The sequence below is a fragment of the Anolis carolinensis genome, chromosome 2, assembly GCF_035594765.1.
Source record: "Anolis carolinensis isolate JA03-04 chromosome 2, rAnoCar3.1.pri, whole genome shotgun sequence".
In the NCBI taxonomy this organism is placed as follows: domain Eukaryota; kingdom Metazoa; phylum Chordata; class Lepidosauria; order Squamata; family Dactyloidae; genus Anolis; species Anolis carolinensis.
In genome coordinates, this window is record NC_085842.1 from 92,539,080 (window position 1) to 92,559,301 (window position 20,222).

The 20,222-nt window shown below is 39.5% G+C and overlaps 1 protein-coding gene across 5 annotated transcripts in view; it reads right to left on the reverse strand.

The window, feature by feature from the left end:
- sgcd (sarcoglycan delta) overlaps positions 1 to 20,222 on the reverse strand; it is a 906,913-nt gene that overhangs the window by 140,493 nt on the left and 746,198 nt on the right. For all 5 annotated transcript variants that reach the window (XM_062973866.1, XM_062973867.1, XM_062973869.1 and 2 more), the window contains 2 exons: positions 11,171 to 11,258; positions 3,399 to 3,518 (listed from right to left, as the gene is read on the reverse strand). In XM_062973866.1, the coding sequence (XP_062829936.1) occupies positions 3,399 to 3,518; positions 11,171 to 11,258 (208 nt within the window). The remainder of the gene's footprint in view (positions 1 to 3,398; positions 3,519 to 11,170; positions 11,259 to 20,222) is intronic.

Here is a 20,222-nt window from a genome sequence, read left to right on the forward strand (position 1 = left end):
AGCCCCACGCAGATCTAACTTCGTAAAGATGGAAGCTCCCTGAACCCGAGACAACAACTCAGGGATTAGAGGCAAAGGGTACCTGTCCCGAACAGTGTACTTGTTTAGCACACGGTAGTCGCACACCAGTCTCAAGTCGCCTGTCTTTTTTGCCACAAAAAAGACTGGAGCGGCCGTAGGCGAATTATAAGGTCTAATGAAACCCTTCTGCAAGTTCTCATCTAAGTATTCTCTTAAAGCCTGTCTTTCAGGTACAGTAAGCGCATACAACCTGCCTGCAGGCAACTTAGCACCTTCCACCAATTTGATCGCATAATCATAAGGCCTATGTGGTGGTAATTTATCCGCTTCCTTTTGGCAGAACACATCCCAGAAGTCCTGATAGCAAGATGGAACTCCCTCCATATCCCCACCAACTTCATTTAGTGTTAAACACACCGGCGGGTCCAAACTGATAGTTCTGCGTACCCAATCCACCCGAGGGTTGACCTGTGCCAACCAGTCCATGCCTAAAATGACATCATATCTAGGTAGTGCAGTGACATCAAAAGTTAACATCCCCTTCTGCCCTTGCACTTGCCAGGTTACACCCGCTGTTTCTTGATCCACCATCCCGGAATGTAACAACCTTCCATCAGCACCCTCCACCCAAGCTGTGGCTTTCTTCTTCACAATTGGAATTTTATTCTTCTCCACAAAGCATTGGTCTACGTACGAAACTGTAGCCCCTGAATCCAAAAATGCCTGGGTACTAACTGGTCTCTGACCCATTACACACAATTGTATGGCCACAAACACATGCTTATTCCCCCTAGGCAATTGCATCATAGGCCCTAATGCGCTGGATTCATGGTGCATTAGGGTTGCCCTTTTCCTGGCAGCTGAGATGGTTTTAGAGTGCAACCATGAGCAAAATGCCCCCCATTTCCACAGTACAAACACAACCTTAATCGTCTGCGTCTGTCTTTCTCCTCTTGGGACAATTTGCGTTGCATCCCAAGCTGCATGGGTTCTTCCCCAGAGTTCACAGAGGCACTAGCATGATACTCCACTACTGGAGTCCCACGAGTTTTCTTTCTGAACTCCATTCGAGCCTCTATCCTACAAACTTTGGTTACCAGCTCATCCCAATTTTGAGCTGGTTCCTCACGAGACAGCTCATCCTGTAAACATTCATTCAACCCAGCAGTAAAAACCAACATAAAAGCATGTTCTCCCCAGTCCAGTTGATGCTTAAGCAAATTAAACTTATTCAAATAATCAATTAAAGACCCTTTACCCTGCTTTAACCGATATAAAGCCCAACCTGCATTTTCCTTTTGTAAAGGATCTCCAAACGTCTCATTAAGAGCTGCCTTAAAGTCCACCAAATTATTCTTAATTGGGCTATTGCCCCTAATTACATTGACTGCCCAACGCCCCGCTGGCCCAGTTAATAAACATAAAATAAATGCAACTTTGTTAGTGTCTGTAGGAAACGAAAGATCAGATATTTGCAAAAAATATAAGTCCACTTGAGCCAAAAAAGTTGGTAGTTTTTCTCTGGTCCCGTCAAAACGTTCAGGCACAATGACCTGTCCTTTAATCTGCTGTGCCCTCTTTAAGGCTACCAATTCCAATTCCAAAGCGGCCAGCCTGTCGTCCAGCCCAGTCATGTTGACTTGGCTCTCTCTGTTGTTGTTGTTTGGGCGTGTGGCAATCTGTCAAGAGTCAGACGCCAGTTAACATACAAAACAGAGTTTATTCCGAAGATAAGCCAGAAAATAACATAAACACAGGAAATATCCTTGAAACACTTCACTTTTCAGTGTTTCGAGAGTAGATTGGACAATAATAACTCAAAAACGAGTCACGCTAATTTCCCATGCTGGCATTCAATAAAAAACTAAATAACGCTTCAATTCAGCTTTGGAAAACAAATAGAGTTAATTGCTGGAAAATAAACAAACTAGAAAAGCAATAAAGCTGCTTCCACGGTGCAGATAAGCCGAAAGCCTCAAAGGGATGATGAATAGCCGTCGTCAGAAGAATCCAAGGTCAGGTCAGGAGGCAGCAGAAATTCCGAAAGACAAACCAATAGTCAGAAGCCGGGAGTAGCTGTCAGTCAGAGGGTGTAGACAGAAGCCAGGTCAAATTCAATCCAAAGTCCGAAGAGGGTGCAGTCATCCAAAACAGGTCCACGATAAGACACAGCGAGAGCCAAGCTAGGTGATATCAGCAGATTCAAATCATAGTCCAAGTCCAGTCTTCATGGAAACACAGAGATCCCAATGGCGCCTCAGCAACACCTTGCCACACGCAAAGTGCAGTGGCCAAACATTCCCATTTTATTCCCCTTCCTCCTGGGTGACCAAACACTCACACCCAAACACCAGGTGTCCCAAATCTACTCAGAGTCTGAATTCCACACAGCTAGAGCTCGTGGATCTGGAGTACCTAGCAATTCGTCGGAGTCCCAATCATCCTGCCCACACTTAGCCCCATGAACACTTAAAGAACCATCCTCCCTTCTCCAAGCATCCCAATTGGGATCAGTTCCTGCAGAAACCCCAGGTTCAGAAGTATCCATAGGCCCCAAATCCCCAGACACCTCCGGTGGCTGTGCCCATTCAGTGCCCGCTTCCCCAGCCACCACCTGTTCCTCAGCATCCATCTCCCCATCTGAATCTTCCTCAGAAGATCCCCCATATATCTCTCTTAGTCGCTTCCTGCGCAACTCCTCCAGTGAACCCTCATCACGAGGGTTTTTTCTTCCTCTTCGAATTCCATCACCATCAACCATAATCCCCGAAGGTGCAGTCACAACAGGTACTAATGTTGGAGAGTGGTCCCTGGTCAAAATGGTCCCTGGTCAAAAAAAGGTTGGGAACTAGATGTAATGCAAAGTCCTGATTCCTATTCCTTCCAATGACCACACAAAGCATCAGCAAGAGATACATTCAACTGCTCAGATGAGAAAGCTGTTTGGTGAGGAATCGCAATCGAAGGAAGAGCAGCAAAGGAAGATAGTTCTTTCTTTTTTGCCACATCCACCTGATTTCCAAAGTGATTCTAAATTAAAAATAAAAACACACAACTACATGTCAGTTCGATTTACATTAAAAAAAAAAACCACAACATGCTAATCATTGTGCTTTGGGAAGTCCATTTGTTTGAAGTTATCCTGTTTCCCATCCCTCTGTCAATCTTTCTAGCAAAGCAACAAAATGTGATGTTGACTGATGGTGTGCCTTCCAGTCTTTTAGGAATTTGTGTCAGTTCTGAAGGTTATGAAAAAAGAGAGCTGCAAATCCCATGAAGATTCAATTTCTTTTAAAAATAACGGAGACCAGACACCTAAAACACTCCCAAAACATAAACATGCATATAATGATAGAAGCTTTCTTGAATTTATTTACCTAAAACTTTCAGTCTTTCTGCTCCAACTACCACTTCATTCTCATCTGCAGAAAACAACAACTTCCCCGAGGTGGTTAGCACTTGAAATATTTGGCTGTATGCTTCCACTGATTTGGGACCTAAAAAGAAGAGAGAAAATTTAGTAGGTATTTTGACTGACATTTTTCCTGGAAACCATAGATTACAATATCTTTACTGAATTTGACACACAGACATGCAATAAGGAGGTTATGGTAATAATTCTGAACATATCATGCCACTTGAGAGACTAGAGCATAACCCTCCTCTCTGCTTCAATATTTCTTCTAGTCAAAAACCAGACAAGCCCTATTGATGACATTTTAAAAATTGTTTACATGAACTCAATTTGCCCTTTGTTATGCATAGTTCACCATATTTGAAAGATCACTGAAATTTTGGATATTCCCTACAATCAGACCAAATGATAGTTTATACATTATATAAATTATAGTTTATAAAATATAGTTATAAATTTTAGTTGGGTTCTATTATGCAAATAAAGCACAGCCAAGTACTCCCATATTTCAGAATCCAGAATGTACGGTGTCTTCTTTCTGAAATGTATGGAGCAGAATTGGAAAATATGGAGAAGAAAGTGATCTATGTCTATAAGGTTTGTCTGAACAAGGATAGCAGAATGATCCTAAATGAAGATGGCAGCTAGTCATTAATTAAACTAACTTAATTGGTCTAAACAAACCATGGAGTTTTGCTCCACATTTTATTGTACTGTCTGACACCAAGCTCTCTGATCCCTTATATCCAAACAAAATAAATAATAGAACCAAGAGAAAACCATGGATTTTTCTGACATGTTAGGAGGGAACCTGCCAGAGACAGGAAGCTGCTTGCTTCTGGACGAAACAATAAATCCACTGTGGAAAAAAGCTCCAATGTTTGTTTGGGCTCTGCTCTGCAAACATGAGCAAATCAGCAGTGCAGCGACATTTTGTTTGTTCATAACAAGCCAATTTTTTCTTCAGAATTCTGATTTGCAAACATACTACTGGCTAGGGTGTTTGCAAATACCTCTCACTATCTTGGTAGAGTTCAGCTTAATATTTGGTTATGGAGTTTTAAACGGTACAGACCTAAATGGCTCTGATCAATGCACTGACCTGTACATGTAGTGGAGGGCGAAAATCAGTTTTAGTCCCAACTAATATCCCACAGCTCTCAAACATGAATTCAGGACTGGGGTCCCTTCCTATACATTCTTCAAACAAAAGTGTAACAATCTCATGTAAGTGATGTGTATGTGCCATAGAACATGAATATAATTTATTTGAGGGAAGTGCTTTTCAATTATTGAGCCGCTGGGTGTTGGAGTTTGCAGTACAGATAAAAATCTTCATTCTTTGTGAGAAATTTTCATAACTTTTGTAGATACAAATCCCAAAGGCAAATCTTACAGCAGTGATAGACAAAGTACAGTCTGCATTGCTCTGACATCACTAAAGTGTTTTTCTTTGATATATATCAGGGCAGGATTTCTCAAAATTCCCTGGAAGCCTAGTGCTTCACAAATGGTCATTAGGGCTTCCATGAGACAATGTGACTGAAACAAATTAGGACAGTTGGAAGGTATGCTATGTTTGATCTTGCTACATGTAGAGAATTCCAATATACAATATCAAAAGGGTTATTGTTGAAGAATCTGACTAGATAAAGGATTTGAAAGAGAACTAAAATTATGGAAAAGCAACAGGATTCAGATAGGAGATAGATTTTAGGCAAATATGGTTAACTTGAAAATCATGAGATTTTCAGAATAGTGATTTTAGGATCTTAGGAATACTATTATCCTGGCTTCAGTTTTTCTTGAAGACTGGAAAAAAGATTATGTATTTTATTAGAAGATCTAGAATAAAAATATTAGCAACTATCCATATTCAACTATCAACTTTACTTATGTAGCTTTAACTAGCTGTAAAATCTCTTTAAAGCTTTGTCATTAATCTCATTTTTAATGCCTCTGCTTGAATACATCTTCCAAAAGTGAATATATTTAAGCATATGCATATTGTATTATCATATGTGAATTAACCTTTGGCTCTAAGTGATATGCCATACATTAATCTTTTTAACTCCTGAAAATTAGCATCCTGAGCAAACACTTACAACCATAAAAATGGAAGTAGAGTAAGATATTCCAGGACAAAGATACCTGCCTACTTCAAGCAATTTAAATTCAGTTTGCTCAAAACATACTCCATGCAGCAGGGAAAATCTAAATTACAAACAACCAATAGGAGTTACAATATTTTTAGTTCTCATTCCTTAATACAGAAGTCAATTAGACCAATGGCTATACAAGTGAATTATATTACACATATAACTTTAGTGATCTGTAGGGATCGGGAACAAAATTGCCTCCCATATCCGTTGTATTCATCTGGATGGCACTACAATGGGTCATTAACTACAACCCCCAACTGCCAATTTAGAGGCAGTTTCAAAAAATAAATATTCAATAGATTTACCATTCCTTTCTTCAATGAAAGACAAGTTCTTACTCTTTTGAATGCAAACAATTATGTTTTTCATTCTACTAGAAATGAAACAGCAGAGAGATATTTCTCAGTGGTCAGGCAGATTACAGTGTTACACAGCAATCAGTAGTGGTAGGAAATGAACAGAAGTTGAATTGAATAAGTATAATGTTCCATGAAGTATGAGGTTATCCACCCAGCAGAACAGGTATAGTAGTAAAAGGAAGGTTTATAAAACTGTAATTAAGGTATTTTTTTTTGCCTGAGATGTTATTGACTGTGTTTAAACAGTATGTCAATAAAAATACTTAGCAAAAATAATAACAAATCAATTGAAAATAATTAACTATTTAACTATTACAGAACCAGAACAAGGATTTTCAAATGCTGACAGTCCATCTGATTTTAAATTTCTTCCAGAAGCCTCTACCAGCATGACCAATGATGATAAATTGAAGCTGATGCCCAAAACATATTTATGGATATAAATTCAGCAGGAAGCCAGAACTCCATTGCACCTTAAGGTGTGGCCTCTGGCTAAGAGCCACAGGGATAGAACCACTGTGCTTGTGACATGAGACTCATGCCTCTGGCTGCATCAGGGCCGGCCCTAGGTAATTTTCAAGTGTAAGCGAACAGAATTTTGCCCCCCCCCCCAAACCAATCACTGAAAAATAAAAGCGTTGGATAAGCGAAAATGTTGGATAATAAGAAGAGATTAAGGAAAAGCCTATTAAACATCAATTTACACTATGATTTTACAAATTAAGCACCAAAACATCATGTTTTACAACAAATCAACAGAAAAAGCAGTTCAATACATGGTAATGTTATGTAGGAATTACTATATTTGCGAATTTAGCACCAAACATTGAACTAGGATATAGGGCAGTGTGAACTCAGATAACCCAGTTCAAAGCAGATATTGTGGGTTATTCTGCCTTGATATTCTGCATTATATGGCTCTGTGGAAGACCCTGAGGGTCCTTCCACACAGCCATATAACCCAGAATATCGAGGCAGATAATCCACAAGTATGTTTCAGTCTACTTGGAATACACAAAGCATGTAAGAACCAGTCCAAGAGTCCAGAAGAGCCTTGACTCCCCATATGACCATCATCCCACTTTCTTTGCTAGTTAACTTCAACCCAGTATGCTTTATTATGCCAATTGTTTGCCTTAGATCAGGCATGAGGCAAACTTTGGCCCTCCGGGTGTTTTGGACTCCAACTCTCACAATTCCTAACAGCCTACCGGCTGTTAGGAATTGTGGGAGTTGCAATCCAAACACCTGGAGGGCCGAAGTTTGCCCCATGCCTGCCATAGATAGTTGAGCAAATGGTTTTCATGGTTGCCCCTCGCTGTTAGGAATTGTGGGAGTTGAATTCCAAAACAACTGGAGGGCAGAAGTTTGCCTATGCCTGCTGTAAAGTAAACAAATGCAACTTGGCAGCATTTTAACTGACATGACTCAATGCTATAAATCTTGGGAGTTTCAGAAAGTCTTCGGGCCAATGACTCCATCCCTCAAGCCCAGGTATCTGAAGCAACTAATCAGGAGGCTGCATCTCAGGCCTCCCCGGGAGTGCTCGGAGAGCTCCATCAACCCCCTCCCGAACCCCCCCCCCCCCGGCCCACCCCGAGTCCTGGCTTACGGTGCTGAGGAGTCGGGCGAGGACTTGGGGCTGCTGCAGGAAGAGCCACAGGTCAAAGGGGCTGCCCACCTTGCCGCTCCATAGGCGCCCCCATTGCCCTGGCCCCTGCTTTCCATGCCGCCGCCCTCCATGCCTCACCAGCGATGGGAGAAAGCTGCAGCTGCCTCCTCAGGCCATGCCCCCAGGGAGGAGACTTCAACTCCCAACAGCCTCACTGCTTTGGCTGATGCTCAGGGTTGGTGGGAACTGGAGTCCAAAACATCAGGTTCACCACCGAAGCTTTGGAAGCACTTGAAGGAAGTGACTCTGTACCTCTGCTTTAAAGTGAAGGCACCTCAGCACCACTTATAACTGCCATGGTGGCCCGGCCACCATGGAGGCAGGAAGGCCACACCTGGGCAGAGGTGCCTCAACAGCGCCCCCTAGGTGCCCCCTAGAGGATGGTGCTTTCAGAAACCACATACTTCGCCTAATGGTTGAACCGCCCCTGGGCTGGATCCACACTGCCATATAATGGAGTTTGGAACAGCATTATATAGTCAATGTAAACCAATATAATGCATTACATAGTGGTGTAGATCCAGCCTTTGACAAGCTGTCTTCTTTAACAATAGCTGCAATGGTTAGAAAAACCAAAAACAATCTCACCGATGTTTCCCTTTGTGCTGATATTTGAGCTATCACTTTCAACTGCCAAGGCTTTAGTTTGAAGCCATTACATTTGTCACATTACTACCAAAGACATTCTTACTAGTCTTTTGGGGGCTGCAGCCCATTTGTAGCCAATTGTCTAAGAAAATGAAGTTGCAGTCCTAGAAGGCAGCCTCTTCTGTCAACATAATTTGTGTAGCCAGTCTTCTCTGGCGGATCTAATAAGAACTTATAGTCTGAAATATTAAGTTCTGATTTTAAGACTTCACATCCTTTTTTATGTGCTCAAGATACTCTCTTATCTTGGATATCCTCATCTTGAAATATTCCCAAAGTATTCTGACTGAGGCCCGAAGATACTTTAATCAAAAACTGTATAGCAAAACTACTTCTGAACTACAACACCTTTCATCAAAAACTGTATAGAAAAAAACTACTTCTGAACTACAACACCTTTCTTCTTCAACTTTCAGTATATTTTGCAAATGTCTAATAAAGCTAAATTAAACCTATAGTTTTCTTATTCTAAATATTATTTGTACTTCCATGTATAATGATAACTTTTTGGAGGTTTAGTACAGAGACTGAATGGCAAACTCTCAAGGATGTTTAAGCTGAAGATCCCTGCTTCTGAATACCAGTTGTTGAGATATATAAGTAGGAGGCAGCATCTGCACTCACATTTTACTTGTGAGCTTTCCATAGGTATATGGTTACAATATGTTAACAACCTACATTACAACAGTATTGTAAAAAAGTATAGTTCAGCAATACAAATAGTAACCTATTCCACTGCTTGGCAGAAGACATACTTTTGCCAGCATCCACTTTAACACATCCCAGAGAGATTAATTATTGCAATTATTTACAATAAGAGAAAGAATGTACTCTTATTTGCACACAGCTGAAGAACACAATTTGAGTGTACAGCTCTCACAATTAATGTCAAAGACTAGAGAGGGAAAACAGTTAAGCAATTCACAGACAAATTCTGTATATGTCATTACTGCCAAGGTTTATTTATGACAGATGCCAAGGTTTCAGTTAATTCGGATCAGTATAATTTCAGGAAAATTCTATAACCTCCAGCAAAATTGGCCCAAATCTTATTGTCAGCCTTGACTAGATTAGAACCACTGAAACAATTGGATTTACTTCTGTGCTGACTCAACATGTAACAACAGAATGAATGGGCTCACTCTAATCAGACTAACCAATAGGATTCCAGGCAATGTTTTTCCTTAAACAGAAATATGAGCTGACAACAGTCAAGTCAAATGAGATACTAAAATGATGAAAAGTTGCAATAAAATCACACATAAAGCTCACAGTATTGATTTTGGGCCTAAGTTTTACTTAAACAATAATTGACCTGTGCAGGCATATATAAAGAGATGCTATGAGAAACTAACATTTCTATTTTTAAAAAACTCAAATGTGTTTTGCTTCAACCTACATTCTACAAATTAGCTAACTAAATGGTTGAAAACAACCAAAGCATTTTGCACCACTAAACAATGAGTAATTTTATATTATTAAAGCACTGATTAATTTCCTTTCATCTCTACTTCCTCACAGTCCACTAGGCTCGCATATGCAATCCTCAGATTTGGTTTTCAACTGAAATAGAATAAACACAGTCATCATTTCACTGCTGCCTCCTACAACACACCATAAAGAGAATGTCTGATATGATGAAAGTGAAAGCACGGTTATATGCGATTACATAACTCCTGTAAAAGTAGCTAAAATATTTATTAAAATATTTGCATTTAGAATAATCAAAGTACCCTATACAGTTGAGGCAGCTGCTTTCATAATGAGCCCTCTTGAAGAACTCTATGCAATTAAAATGTCTGCTAGATGTGGTTTATCTATTCTAAATAAACATGCCACAGCAATTATCCCTAAATCAGGATAACTGAGTAACCTGAATATCTGACATCTTCTTAGTGTAGCATTTCCCTGCCTAAGCACCTGCATGATTCTTACACACACATGCACCACACTCCCTTTGGAATTGTATAGCTGGCACTGCTTCTGAATCCTACTTTTCAGTGTTTTCTGCTTGCCAATGGCAAATGATTCACCAACAAACAAGCTTATTTTGAATATATATGGGACTGAATGCAGATGGGTGGATTTATTTCCTTTCCTCCAGGCCACTTTCACACATGCTGCTAAAATAATTGCTGACTGAAATGGTTTATTTAATTATTTAGCCTGCTGCCTGGAGGACGGGTGTTACATACACAAGGTAGGCAATCTAATTCCACACAGAGCGGCATGTTTATGGATTGCTGGTGCTTCTGCACAGACACTGCCCTACTCCCCCTTGTCTGCCTGCCTGCCCTCCTTTATGTCAGGTCACTTACTACAAAAAGCAGAAAGATGCTCAAAGGCAACAAGTCTGCTGAGAATTTCCCAAAGCATCCACTTGGTCTGTCAAACATAAAGTGCACCATTTAGTAAATATAAGTTCTATTTATTGGCACAAGGTAATTTTTTTTTTACAACCCCCCCCCCCCCCCCCAAATCTTAAAAAGACAAAAGCTGTGAATATTAATCAGCACTGCGCTGGTTGTCTTGGGCATGTTTAAATTGTCCAGGGATGTTCTTGGGCTTGTTACAAATGAAACATCAGATTGGTAGTTTTCTTCCTGAACTTCTGCTTGTACAAGTGACCTTTTGCCTTGGGATTTGCTTTCAAATTACAAAAAAAAAAAAAGAGAGAGAGAGAGAGAGAGAGAGAGAGAGAGAGAGAGAGAGAGATTCCTTTCATATCTAACATTCTTAACTGTGATTCCGGCAAGTGCCAACTGGGTCATGGCTTGGATTATACCAGGTCAGTTAGTAATGATTATCCCGTGGGCTAATGATTACACAATGCCCCATCAAAGTGCCTCTTTTCTCTTCTTTATCCCTTCCTCCAGCATTTCCTTCCCCTTACCTGTTACCAGCCGTGTAAGAACTTTACTCTCCTCATTGAGAATGTTCACTGTAACATTTCGAGCAGACTGGAAGTATAGAGGGCTGCCCTACAACAAGAGCACAAGAGAAAATTAGTGAGATGGGCACATCACTTTCCATGAGTCAATGTACTGTGCCCTCAGAAACCTTCAGAGATGTCCACATGCCTGTTTCATCCATTTATTTTTGTTTCTCTTTACAAACAAATAAAATCTCTGCAGTTTCAGAACCCTGCTTGTAGATTTGCACATCCTAGTTTCTATAACAGGACCATAATTGGACAACACATCCAAGTTCAGGTACATTGGTTACTTAGTTTGCTCCAGGTGGTTAACTTTTGAAACCATGACTGAAGGGGTAAATAGGGAACTGTCCTATTTCAGTTGGGATACCCACAATTAATCTCCCACTTTTCTGCTTTCCTAACTGCTTTTAAAACGTTCTAGGACTCCTACACATGAGCCATAAATCCCAAATTGGGCCAGGTGTCACACTTGGGTGTGCATATCATATCTAATGACTTCTATCACTAATTTTACTCCATGTTAGCAGAAGTCGGTGAATTCTCTGGAGTTTACCTGAACTTTGGTGTGAATAGCTGGGTCAGTTCTAATTCACAGATGATTCTGGTCTTTACACAGACCAGTGCTACCATCCCATTTGGAATAGGTCAAATCCTAGGTCCCTTTCATATTGTACAGTTACAGCACCGAAACTGCCATGGTTCCATCCTATGGAATCCTGGGATTTGTGATTTGGTGAGCAGCCAGTGCTTCTGAACTGCAAATGGGAAGCAGCTTGGTATAGCAGCTTGAGTGTTGGACCAGAACACTGGGAAATCAGGGTTCAGATCCCTGCTGAACTATGAGGAAGTCACATTCATTGTCTGAAGCTGTGCACCCCTCCAGAACCAAAAAGGCTGAGGTTCAGGAATAACCTCTAGTTACCCTTCTCAGCTTCAGAAGCAGAAAAAACACCTTCAATTGAGTCATGCTGACAGCTTCCCTTTTCCACACCACATAGAACCTCATCAAAGTAGAGTTTGGATCCACTTTAAATCCACTTTAGTGAGGGGTCTCAACTCTGTGTGCCTGGATTGGAACCATTCAGAACTGGCACACTGACAGCAAATGCTGAAATTTGGGACGACACACTTTCAACCTCAGAGGAGGCAAAGGCAAACCACAACTGAACAAACCTTGCCAAGAAAATTCTATGACAGGTTTGCCTTGAAGTTTCCATAAGTCAAAAATTTTATTGGTTTGTGTTATGATATTTTTAACTGCTTTCAGTTCCTATGAGGAGAAAGGCAGGATAGAAATAAATAAATAAACAAATAAATAAATAAATAAATAAATAAATAAATAAATAAATAAATGTCTTGAAGAGATACAACAATGGCAAAGTGCAAATCCCAATATTCCATAGCATAGAACTGTGTAAAGTGGAATAATACTCCTATCATTGTGAAGTGTGAAAAATCTCTTAGTCTGGGGTACTAGGATTTTTTTTGTTAGCTGCCATTAAGTTAGACCACTGCTTAAGGTGACCCCATTAATAACTAACTCCTAAGTCACCCAAATTTGGGTCTAGAGGTTTCCCCTTGAGACAATGCATAGGGTAGAGACTCTGCCAGTTGATTTAATGCATGATTCAGCATGATCCAAAGCATTTCAGATTTCAGAAGTACTTGTCTCATTTATTAATTCTGAGTGGAACAACATCTCTAAATCAAACCAGAAATTAGGGTCTGCAAACAAAGAAGCAGAAAAAACCTTTCAGCCTCAAATACTAAAATGAAAACCAACATAAAACAATGTCTAGCTGGCAGCAGGTGTCCCCTGGCGTCTGTCGTACACTTCTCTATAATCAAAAAACGTTATTTTAGCCATACTTTCAGCACAACTAATTCTATATTATTATGTAGACATAATTGCTTTAATATTATTTATTTCTAGCAAAGGAGGCTCTCTTTTCTCCTCCCAAGGCAGAATTCTTTTTAGAAACCAGGCAATCCTCTAACCCCCCACAACGACTTAAGTTTTCAGGCTGGTACAGTTTGCCTTCTTTAATTAGATGAGCTTTCCTGGAAAGGTCACTAGACTTTCAGACTCTATTACTCCCTACAGTGAGTTGGGAGGACAGGGGAATGGAGCTCCAGTATGTATTACAGTTTTGCATAAAAGGAGCCTGTACTCTTTTAAAATAACATTAGAGAGGTAGGGTAGCAGTCACAGTACTCTTTAAAAAACATTTCTAATTACTGCTCTCTCTTTCAGTCATTTCGTTTACATATCCAGACCTTTGCTTCTTGTGGTTTTCAGAGAACTAAATTTGCCTGATGGAAGAATGATTGTTGTGTTTGTCTGCAAGGAGAAAATTGCTCAAGCACTTAGACGACTGCCTACTTAATTTTCCATAACTCATTCCATTAGAGGCTAAAAGGAATCTAACCACCAAGATTTATCATTCCTTCAGCAGCATTGGACAGCTATGGCATCCAGTGTTGTCTTATGCTAAAACACCCAAGGATGAATTTATTTTCTGATTCACAGTTTTTTAAACCAATTTGTAGGTCACTGGATTGAAGGAACTCAAAGTGCTGCTTCTCTCATCAAATTGCAATGACAATATCCGGAGAGAAGGTGTGTTCTTGCATGGCGGAGGACTGGGTTGATGGTTCTTGTGATCCCTTCTGACTCTATAATTCTTTGATCCTACAGGTTCATCAAACAATGATTGATATCACATTGGGCCCAAAGAGAATTGCAAACCAGGACTTGTTCTCAATATTAGGTCACAATATTTATTTTATTATTTATTTATTTCCCATACTTATATTCCACCCTTCTCATCCCGAAGGGAACTCAGGATGGCCTCATAACCGGCAGCAATTTGATGCCCGACATAACAATTCCAAAAATTAAAATTAAAATCAAACATTAAAACATAAATTATTAAAACACCAATTAAAATCATGCAAGTTCAAAATCGTAGTCCAGAATCAGTCCATTAGTCAACACTTTAAAAAGTTCTCAATTATTGCACAGCTATAATTATTACTCAAATGCTTGGGCTCCTAAACTATGTCTTAAGTTTTTCCAAAAGACAGGATGGAGGGGGCTATTCTGATGTCAATGGGGAGGGATATTCACAGTTTGTTTGAGATGCGTTTCGATAAAATAAAATTACAGTGGAAGTTTGATCTCTGTAATATCTGGTGTTGTCTTGCTGTTTACTTAAATAGAGCAAAGATATCACTCCTTATATTTCTACTGACACATCATTATCACCTACAGAAGACTTCAGCACTTCTTTTTAACACTTTAGCAACATCTGTGTGTTTGCAAACACACTGTGGATCTTCAACAATTCTTCCTCCTACACAAAACAAAATGATCCTTGGACAGCTATGAACATGAACAAGCCCAGCAATATTAGAGAGCTGGTGTTAATTTGCAGGGAAAGAAGTAGTTTTGTTAAGAAAATTCATGCTTCTGAATATTTAGCACACTAAATAATTGATGACATTTTCCCCTCTAAATTAGAAATGGTTCTGCTTCCCCATTTTTTTCAAAAAGCTTTCTGTGGAAATAGGAATGCTTGAACCAAAAGTGTAGATAAAAGGAATAGGAAGTGACACAAAGCCCAGCTGTAATCTAAGGAGTGGCTTGAGATCCACCACCTAGAGCTGGATTTGGAAACCCACTAGAGAGGGAGAAGAACCAGAACTGTTGCTGCCATGGCATCTGTGTCAGTAGAATATTCTTAGAGTTCTTCTTTTTTAATTAGATAATCTCCAATCCAATAAAATACAGTAAGAAAAAGGAACAATATATAAACAAAAAGAAAGGAGGTGGTACTCAATGCCTTACCCTTGCCCATAGAAAGGTCAATAAGGAAGTCTGGAATGCTCTGAACAAAGTGGTTGGGCCACATTCCCCCACAACCCACCATAGTTTTCTAATAGCCTGAATTGCATAGGACTGATGGCATTCATTTGTCAGAACAATGTAACTTTTTTCCTGGGGAACTTCCTACAGATAGTGAGAACCTTGTTATGGCCTGGTGGTGGAAACTGACTCAGCAAATGATTGCCCCTTGTCCATGCCAGATAGTGGATGAGGGAGAATATATAACATCTGTGTAATAGAGGTGAATTTCTGGGGATAGCCTCTTTAGGTCCTGAGACCCTGTGGGAGTGGAGGTCGGGATACGGAAAGTCTATCCTCAAGGCTTATCTGAAGTTTTGATTTGAAGTATAGAGTCCTGGGACTTGTGTGGGAGTGCCTTATAAATGGCCAGCTGGGGAACAACCCAGATGTTGATTGTTTTGACCAAGTGAAGATTGAAGAAGTTGTCAAGGGTTGACACCTGACCTCAGCTGAACCTATATTAAATGAACACTAGCTTCAAACTGTAGTAAATGGTCAGTGTAGTAGATGGAGCCTTAGAAACAAAAAAAAATTAATTCTGGGAAAAAGTGTATTCTTTACGAGCTTCAAATGGCAGGGGCAGGATAACAATCTCTCACAAAAGTGTGTAAACGAAAACTCATAATTGTGTCAAGTACTCTGTGGTGTGTGTAATCACCATCATTCCAAGATTTCCTATATAATAATATGTGTAGCAAAAACCACTTTCTTCAAAACTGATTTGAAACTGCATTAAATGGAGTGTGGATGGGACCTTAGCTGTATTTGGTTTTTAACTTAATCTGTAAGCTACTTTGGGCCCTTGATTGAGAAAAAAGGTAGGATATTAATTAAATAATTAATTGTTTTTGTCCTTTGATGTTTTATATTTTATCATTGCTTGTATTTTGATTTTGCTGTAAGCCGCCCCGAGTCCCCTTCGGGGGAGATGGAGGCGGGATATAAATAAACCTATTATTATTATTATTATTGACACAACGACGTTGTATGACACAGCAAACAAGATAGATATGCTGGGTTTTGTTTCACAAAATCACAAGTCGAACACTTCCCAAGTGTCTAGGACTGTGTGATGTATTTTCGGATGATGCGTGCAGATCCCAGCAGGGTGGCTTTTTGCAGTTGGCAGATCGTAATTTTGTCAATGCCTATTGTTTCCAAATGCCGGCTGAGATCTTTCGGCACGGCACCCAGTGTGCCCATCACCACCGGGACCACCTGCACTGGTTTCTGCCAGAGTCTTTGCAGTTCAATCTTGAGGTCCTGATAGCGGCTGAGTTTTTCCTGTTGTTTTTCGTCAATGCGACTGTCACCTGGGATGGCAACATCAATGATCCAAACCTTTTTCTTTTCCACAACTGTGATGTCTGGTGTGTTGTGCTCCAGAACTTTGTCAGTCTGGATTCGGAAGTCCCACAGTATCTTTGCTTGCTCATTTTCCAATACTTTTGCAGGTTTGTGATCCCACCAGTTCTTTGCTGCTGGCAGGTGGTACTTGAGGCATAAGTTCCAATGAATCATTTGGGCCACATAGTTGTGCCTCTGTTTGTAGTCTGTCTGTGCAATTTTCTTACAGCAGCTGAGGATATGATCAATGGTTTCATCGGTTTCCTTGCACAGTCTGCATTTTGGGTCATCAGCTGATTTTTCGATCTTGGCCTTAATTGCATTTGTCCTGATGGCTTGCTCCTGGGCTGCAAGGATCAGGCCTTCTGTCTCCTTCTTCAGGGTCCCATTTGTGAGCCAGAGCCAGGTCTTCTCCTTATCAGCTTTTCCTTCAATTTTGTCAAGGAACTTTCCATGCAATGTTTTGTTGTGCCAGTTGTCAGCTCTAGTTTGTAGTGTGGTTTTCTTGTACTGGTTTTTTGTCTGCTGTGCTTTGAGGAGTTTCTGATTTTTGACTTCAATCAAAGCAGGTTCTTCACTTTGCTTTACATATTCTACCAGGGCATGTTCTTCTTCTTTGACTGCTTGTTTGACTTGTAAGAGTCCTCTGCCCCCTGATCTTCTAGGCAGATAGAGCCGGTCAACATCGCTGCGGGGGTGCAGGGAATGATGGATGGTCATGAGTTTTCTTGTTTTTCTGTCCAAATTGTCCAGTTCCATCTGTGTCCAGTTTATGATGCCAGCAGTATATCTTATGACAGGTATGGCCCAGGTGTTTATGGCCTTGATGGTGTTGCCTCCATTGAGCTTGCATGGATGACCTGAAGCTATATGGCAAAACAGAAACTGAAATTCAGTCTCTGACCAACACTGTCCGAATTTTTAGCACTGATATCAACATGGAGTTTGGTTTGGACAAATGTTCGACAGTGGCATTGAAGAAGGGAAAAATCATTGAAAGTGAGGGCATAAATATGCCTAATGGCCAAACAATAAAGTGTCACCAGCCAGAGGCCTATAAATATCTGGGCATATTACAGCTGGACAACATTATTATTATTATTATTATTATTATTATTATTATTATTATTATTATTATTATTATTATATAAATAGTGAAAAAAATATCATCAGCTGAGATGACTGCAGGTACTGCAGTGGCTGTAATCACCACAATTCCAGTCAAGAATTGATACAAGAACTTTTAAAAAATCTCAAATCTACCACTATTTTATCCGTTCTCATATTACCTTATATTATTTTATAAATTACAATTTTAAGACAAGTGTCCCATAGAAGAGAAAGCCTATTCCCCTCTAGATTTTTTGGACAACCCATACCTCCCCTCATCGCAGCCATGAAACTTCAGACTGATGCATTTGGAGAGTAACCTTGGCTGGAGAAGGTTTCTTTGAACCATACATTTTGGGTCATGTCTTAATCGAAGTTAAGTTGTCTTGACAGCATGAAGAAGAATGTGGAGGATTCTGTGTCATCTAATGAGAGACACAAAAACATGATAATTTGTTGACTTGGAGGATAAATAAATACTAAGTGTGCAATAATGAGGAATCACAGAAAATCTTCTTTGATAAAGGAGATATCTTAGAATCGAACTAGATACAAGAGAAAAATTGAAATATAGGACCCAACTCATAGAACTATTGAATGTTTTAGTTGATTTCTGCTTTTTGTGGAGATCTTACATTGAGGACAGGACTTAATGATTCCTTCTAACTTTATGATAAGAATGGATAAAACAGAAATATCTCTTGCCTTCACCAGCCATAGCTTCCTATTCTTATGCATTTCTTATTATTTGAGGTATTCTAACCAATGTGTTTGGCTTTGACTGGTGGCAAGAATCAGAAGACAGCTAGATATAAAGACTTTAGAATGGACCACTGAAAGAGAGTGGTACTGAAACACATCTGCTCTTTGTTTTAATGTTGTTTTGTTTATACCAATGGTCATTAATCATTTACAAGTAAATAACATGCTGAATGGATTTTTACAGTATTGAATCTGTAATGTTTCAAAACTTTATGGTTTATGTATGTAATGTGATTTACAGAAAATTAACCTTTTTAATGTATTTGTAACATATACATTCATAGTTTTACTTGTTTCTTGACTGTTGTTTTATTTCTTACAGTCTAGATAAAGAGCCATACTTGTTACTAGCTTTTAAAAAACTGCATAAGTGGACACCTAAAACTGGACTAGAACCCTACTGTGACCCTATTACTGATCAGCCTTCTACCCAGTGTTTCCTTTCTTCCCTTCCTCTGGAATGAGACTGTAATTTGACCATGTGTCTTCATTCAATATTTATACAGGTTGACTGAGTGTACCAACACAGACTAATTCTGAGACATGGCTAGGAAACATGGTTCAAATCCATTCTCAGTGTACAAAACTGACATCTCTTTCAATGGAAACAACTGGAAAATACTTTTGTGAAAGAACTTGAAACATACACTTTCAATCAATTCTTTCGTCTTTCCATTTTGATCTCCCTCTGTCGCTCCATAATAATGGTACATCCCTGGTCATGTACCTGTATTGGTTTTCGCAAATACTGAATTCATTAAAACATGTGATTTATGCTGAAGAAAATAGTATTTGAAAGGTTCAGCAGACATGTCAATACAATACAGCCTGCTTCTTAACTAATCAGCTATCCAGCTATCCAGCAGAATGTGAGATGGGTTTTGGTTTTCAAAAACAAACAAATAACAATAAAATCCACTATTGACAGATAACTCACTATGCTCAATACCTAGCAAAAAAAGAAGCACAGCTTTTCTTAGCCTTCGGCTATTTTATTTACTCGTAAATTGTAAATGTTTCTGAGTTAAAGATGACAATGGCGAAAACGCAATGACTTTGATACATAACTTCATACTATTTCTTAAATTTATTTGATGTTTTATATAGATTGCTTTGACTTTAGTGAAGGTTCATGTGGAAGCAGAATAGAAAGACTACAATGTGATTTTGAATTTTGAAAGTGAATTGAATAATAATATAATATCTCACTAATAATATATTGTATTTCATAAATTGTAAGATTCCATCATTTGTAAGATGCAGTTTTGAGATCCAATTTCTTTTGAGGGGGCACCTCGAGAGGAAGAAAGAGGCTACCACTGTTTCCACTGCTGCTGTCCCCCCCCCCCATTCCTCTCACTTCAAGGCACATTTGGCAACATTGAGGCATGGCAGTAACCAAGGCAAGGAGAACCAGCAACCTGGAGGACAGAAGGCGCACTCATGTCAGCTGTGTAAAAGATGCAGAATGGGGAGGTGGAGCAGGTGTGAAGTTTGGGAGGCTGTCCAGGGGATGGCAAGGATAGCTGGCTTCCCTCCTGCTCTCTCAGTCATGTCTCCTGATTCTCTTTTACTTTGTTAAAGAACCGCAATTCTAGGGTGCCATCAATTCTAAGACACATCCCTTTTTTGAACCTCAATCAAAAAATTGATGGGGGGGGGGGTGTCTTAGAAATATAGTGTATACAAAAAGGGCAAAAAGATAAATTAAAAAAAAACAAGGGAAGGAAGTAAAGATCAAAATACTAGGAGATGTTTCTTTGTACCTTGTGAGAAACAGCTCTCCTTCTCATAGATATAAATTTGCTTTGGAGAGAGCTAGTAAGCTATAAGACAGAAATGAAAATGTCAGTTCCCTATATCTTCAATTAAAAGTAT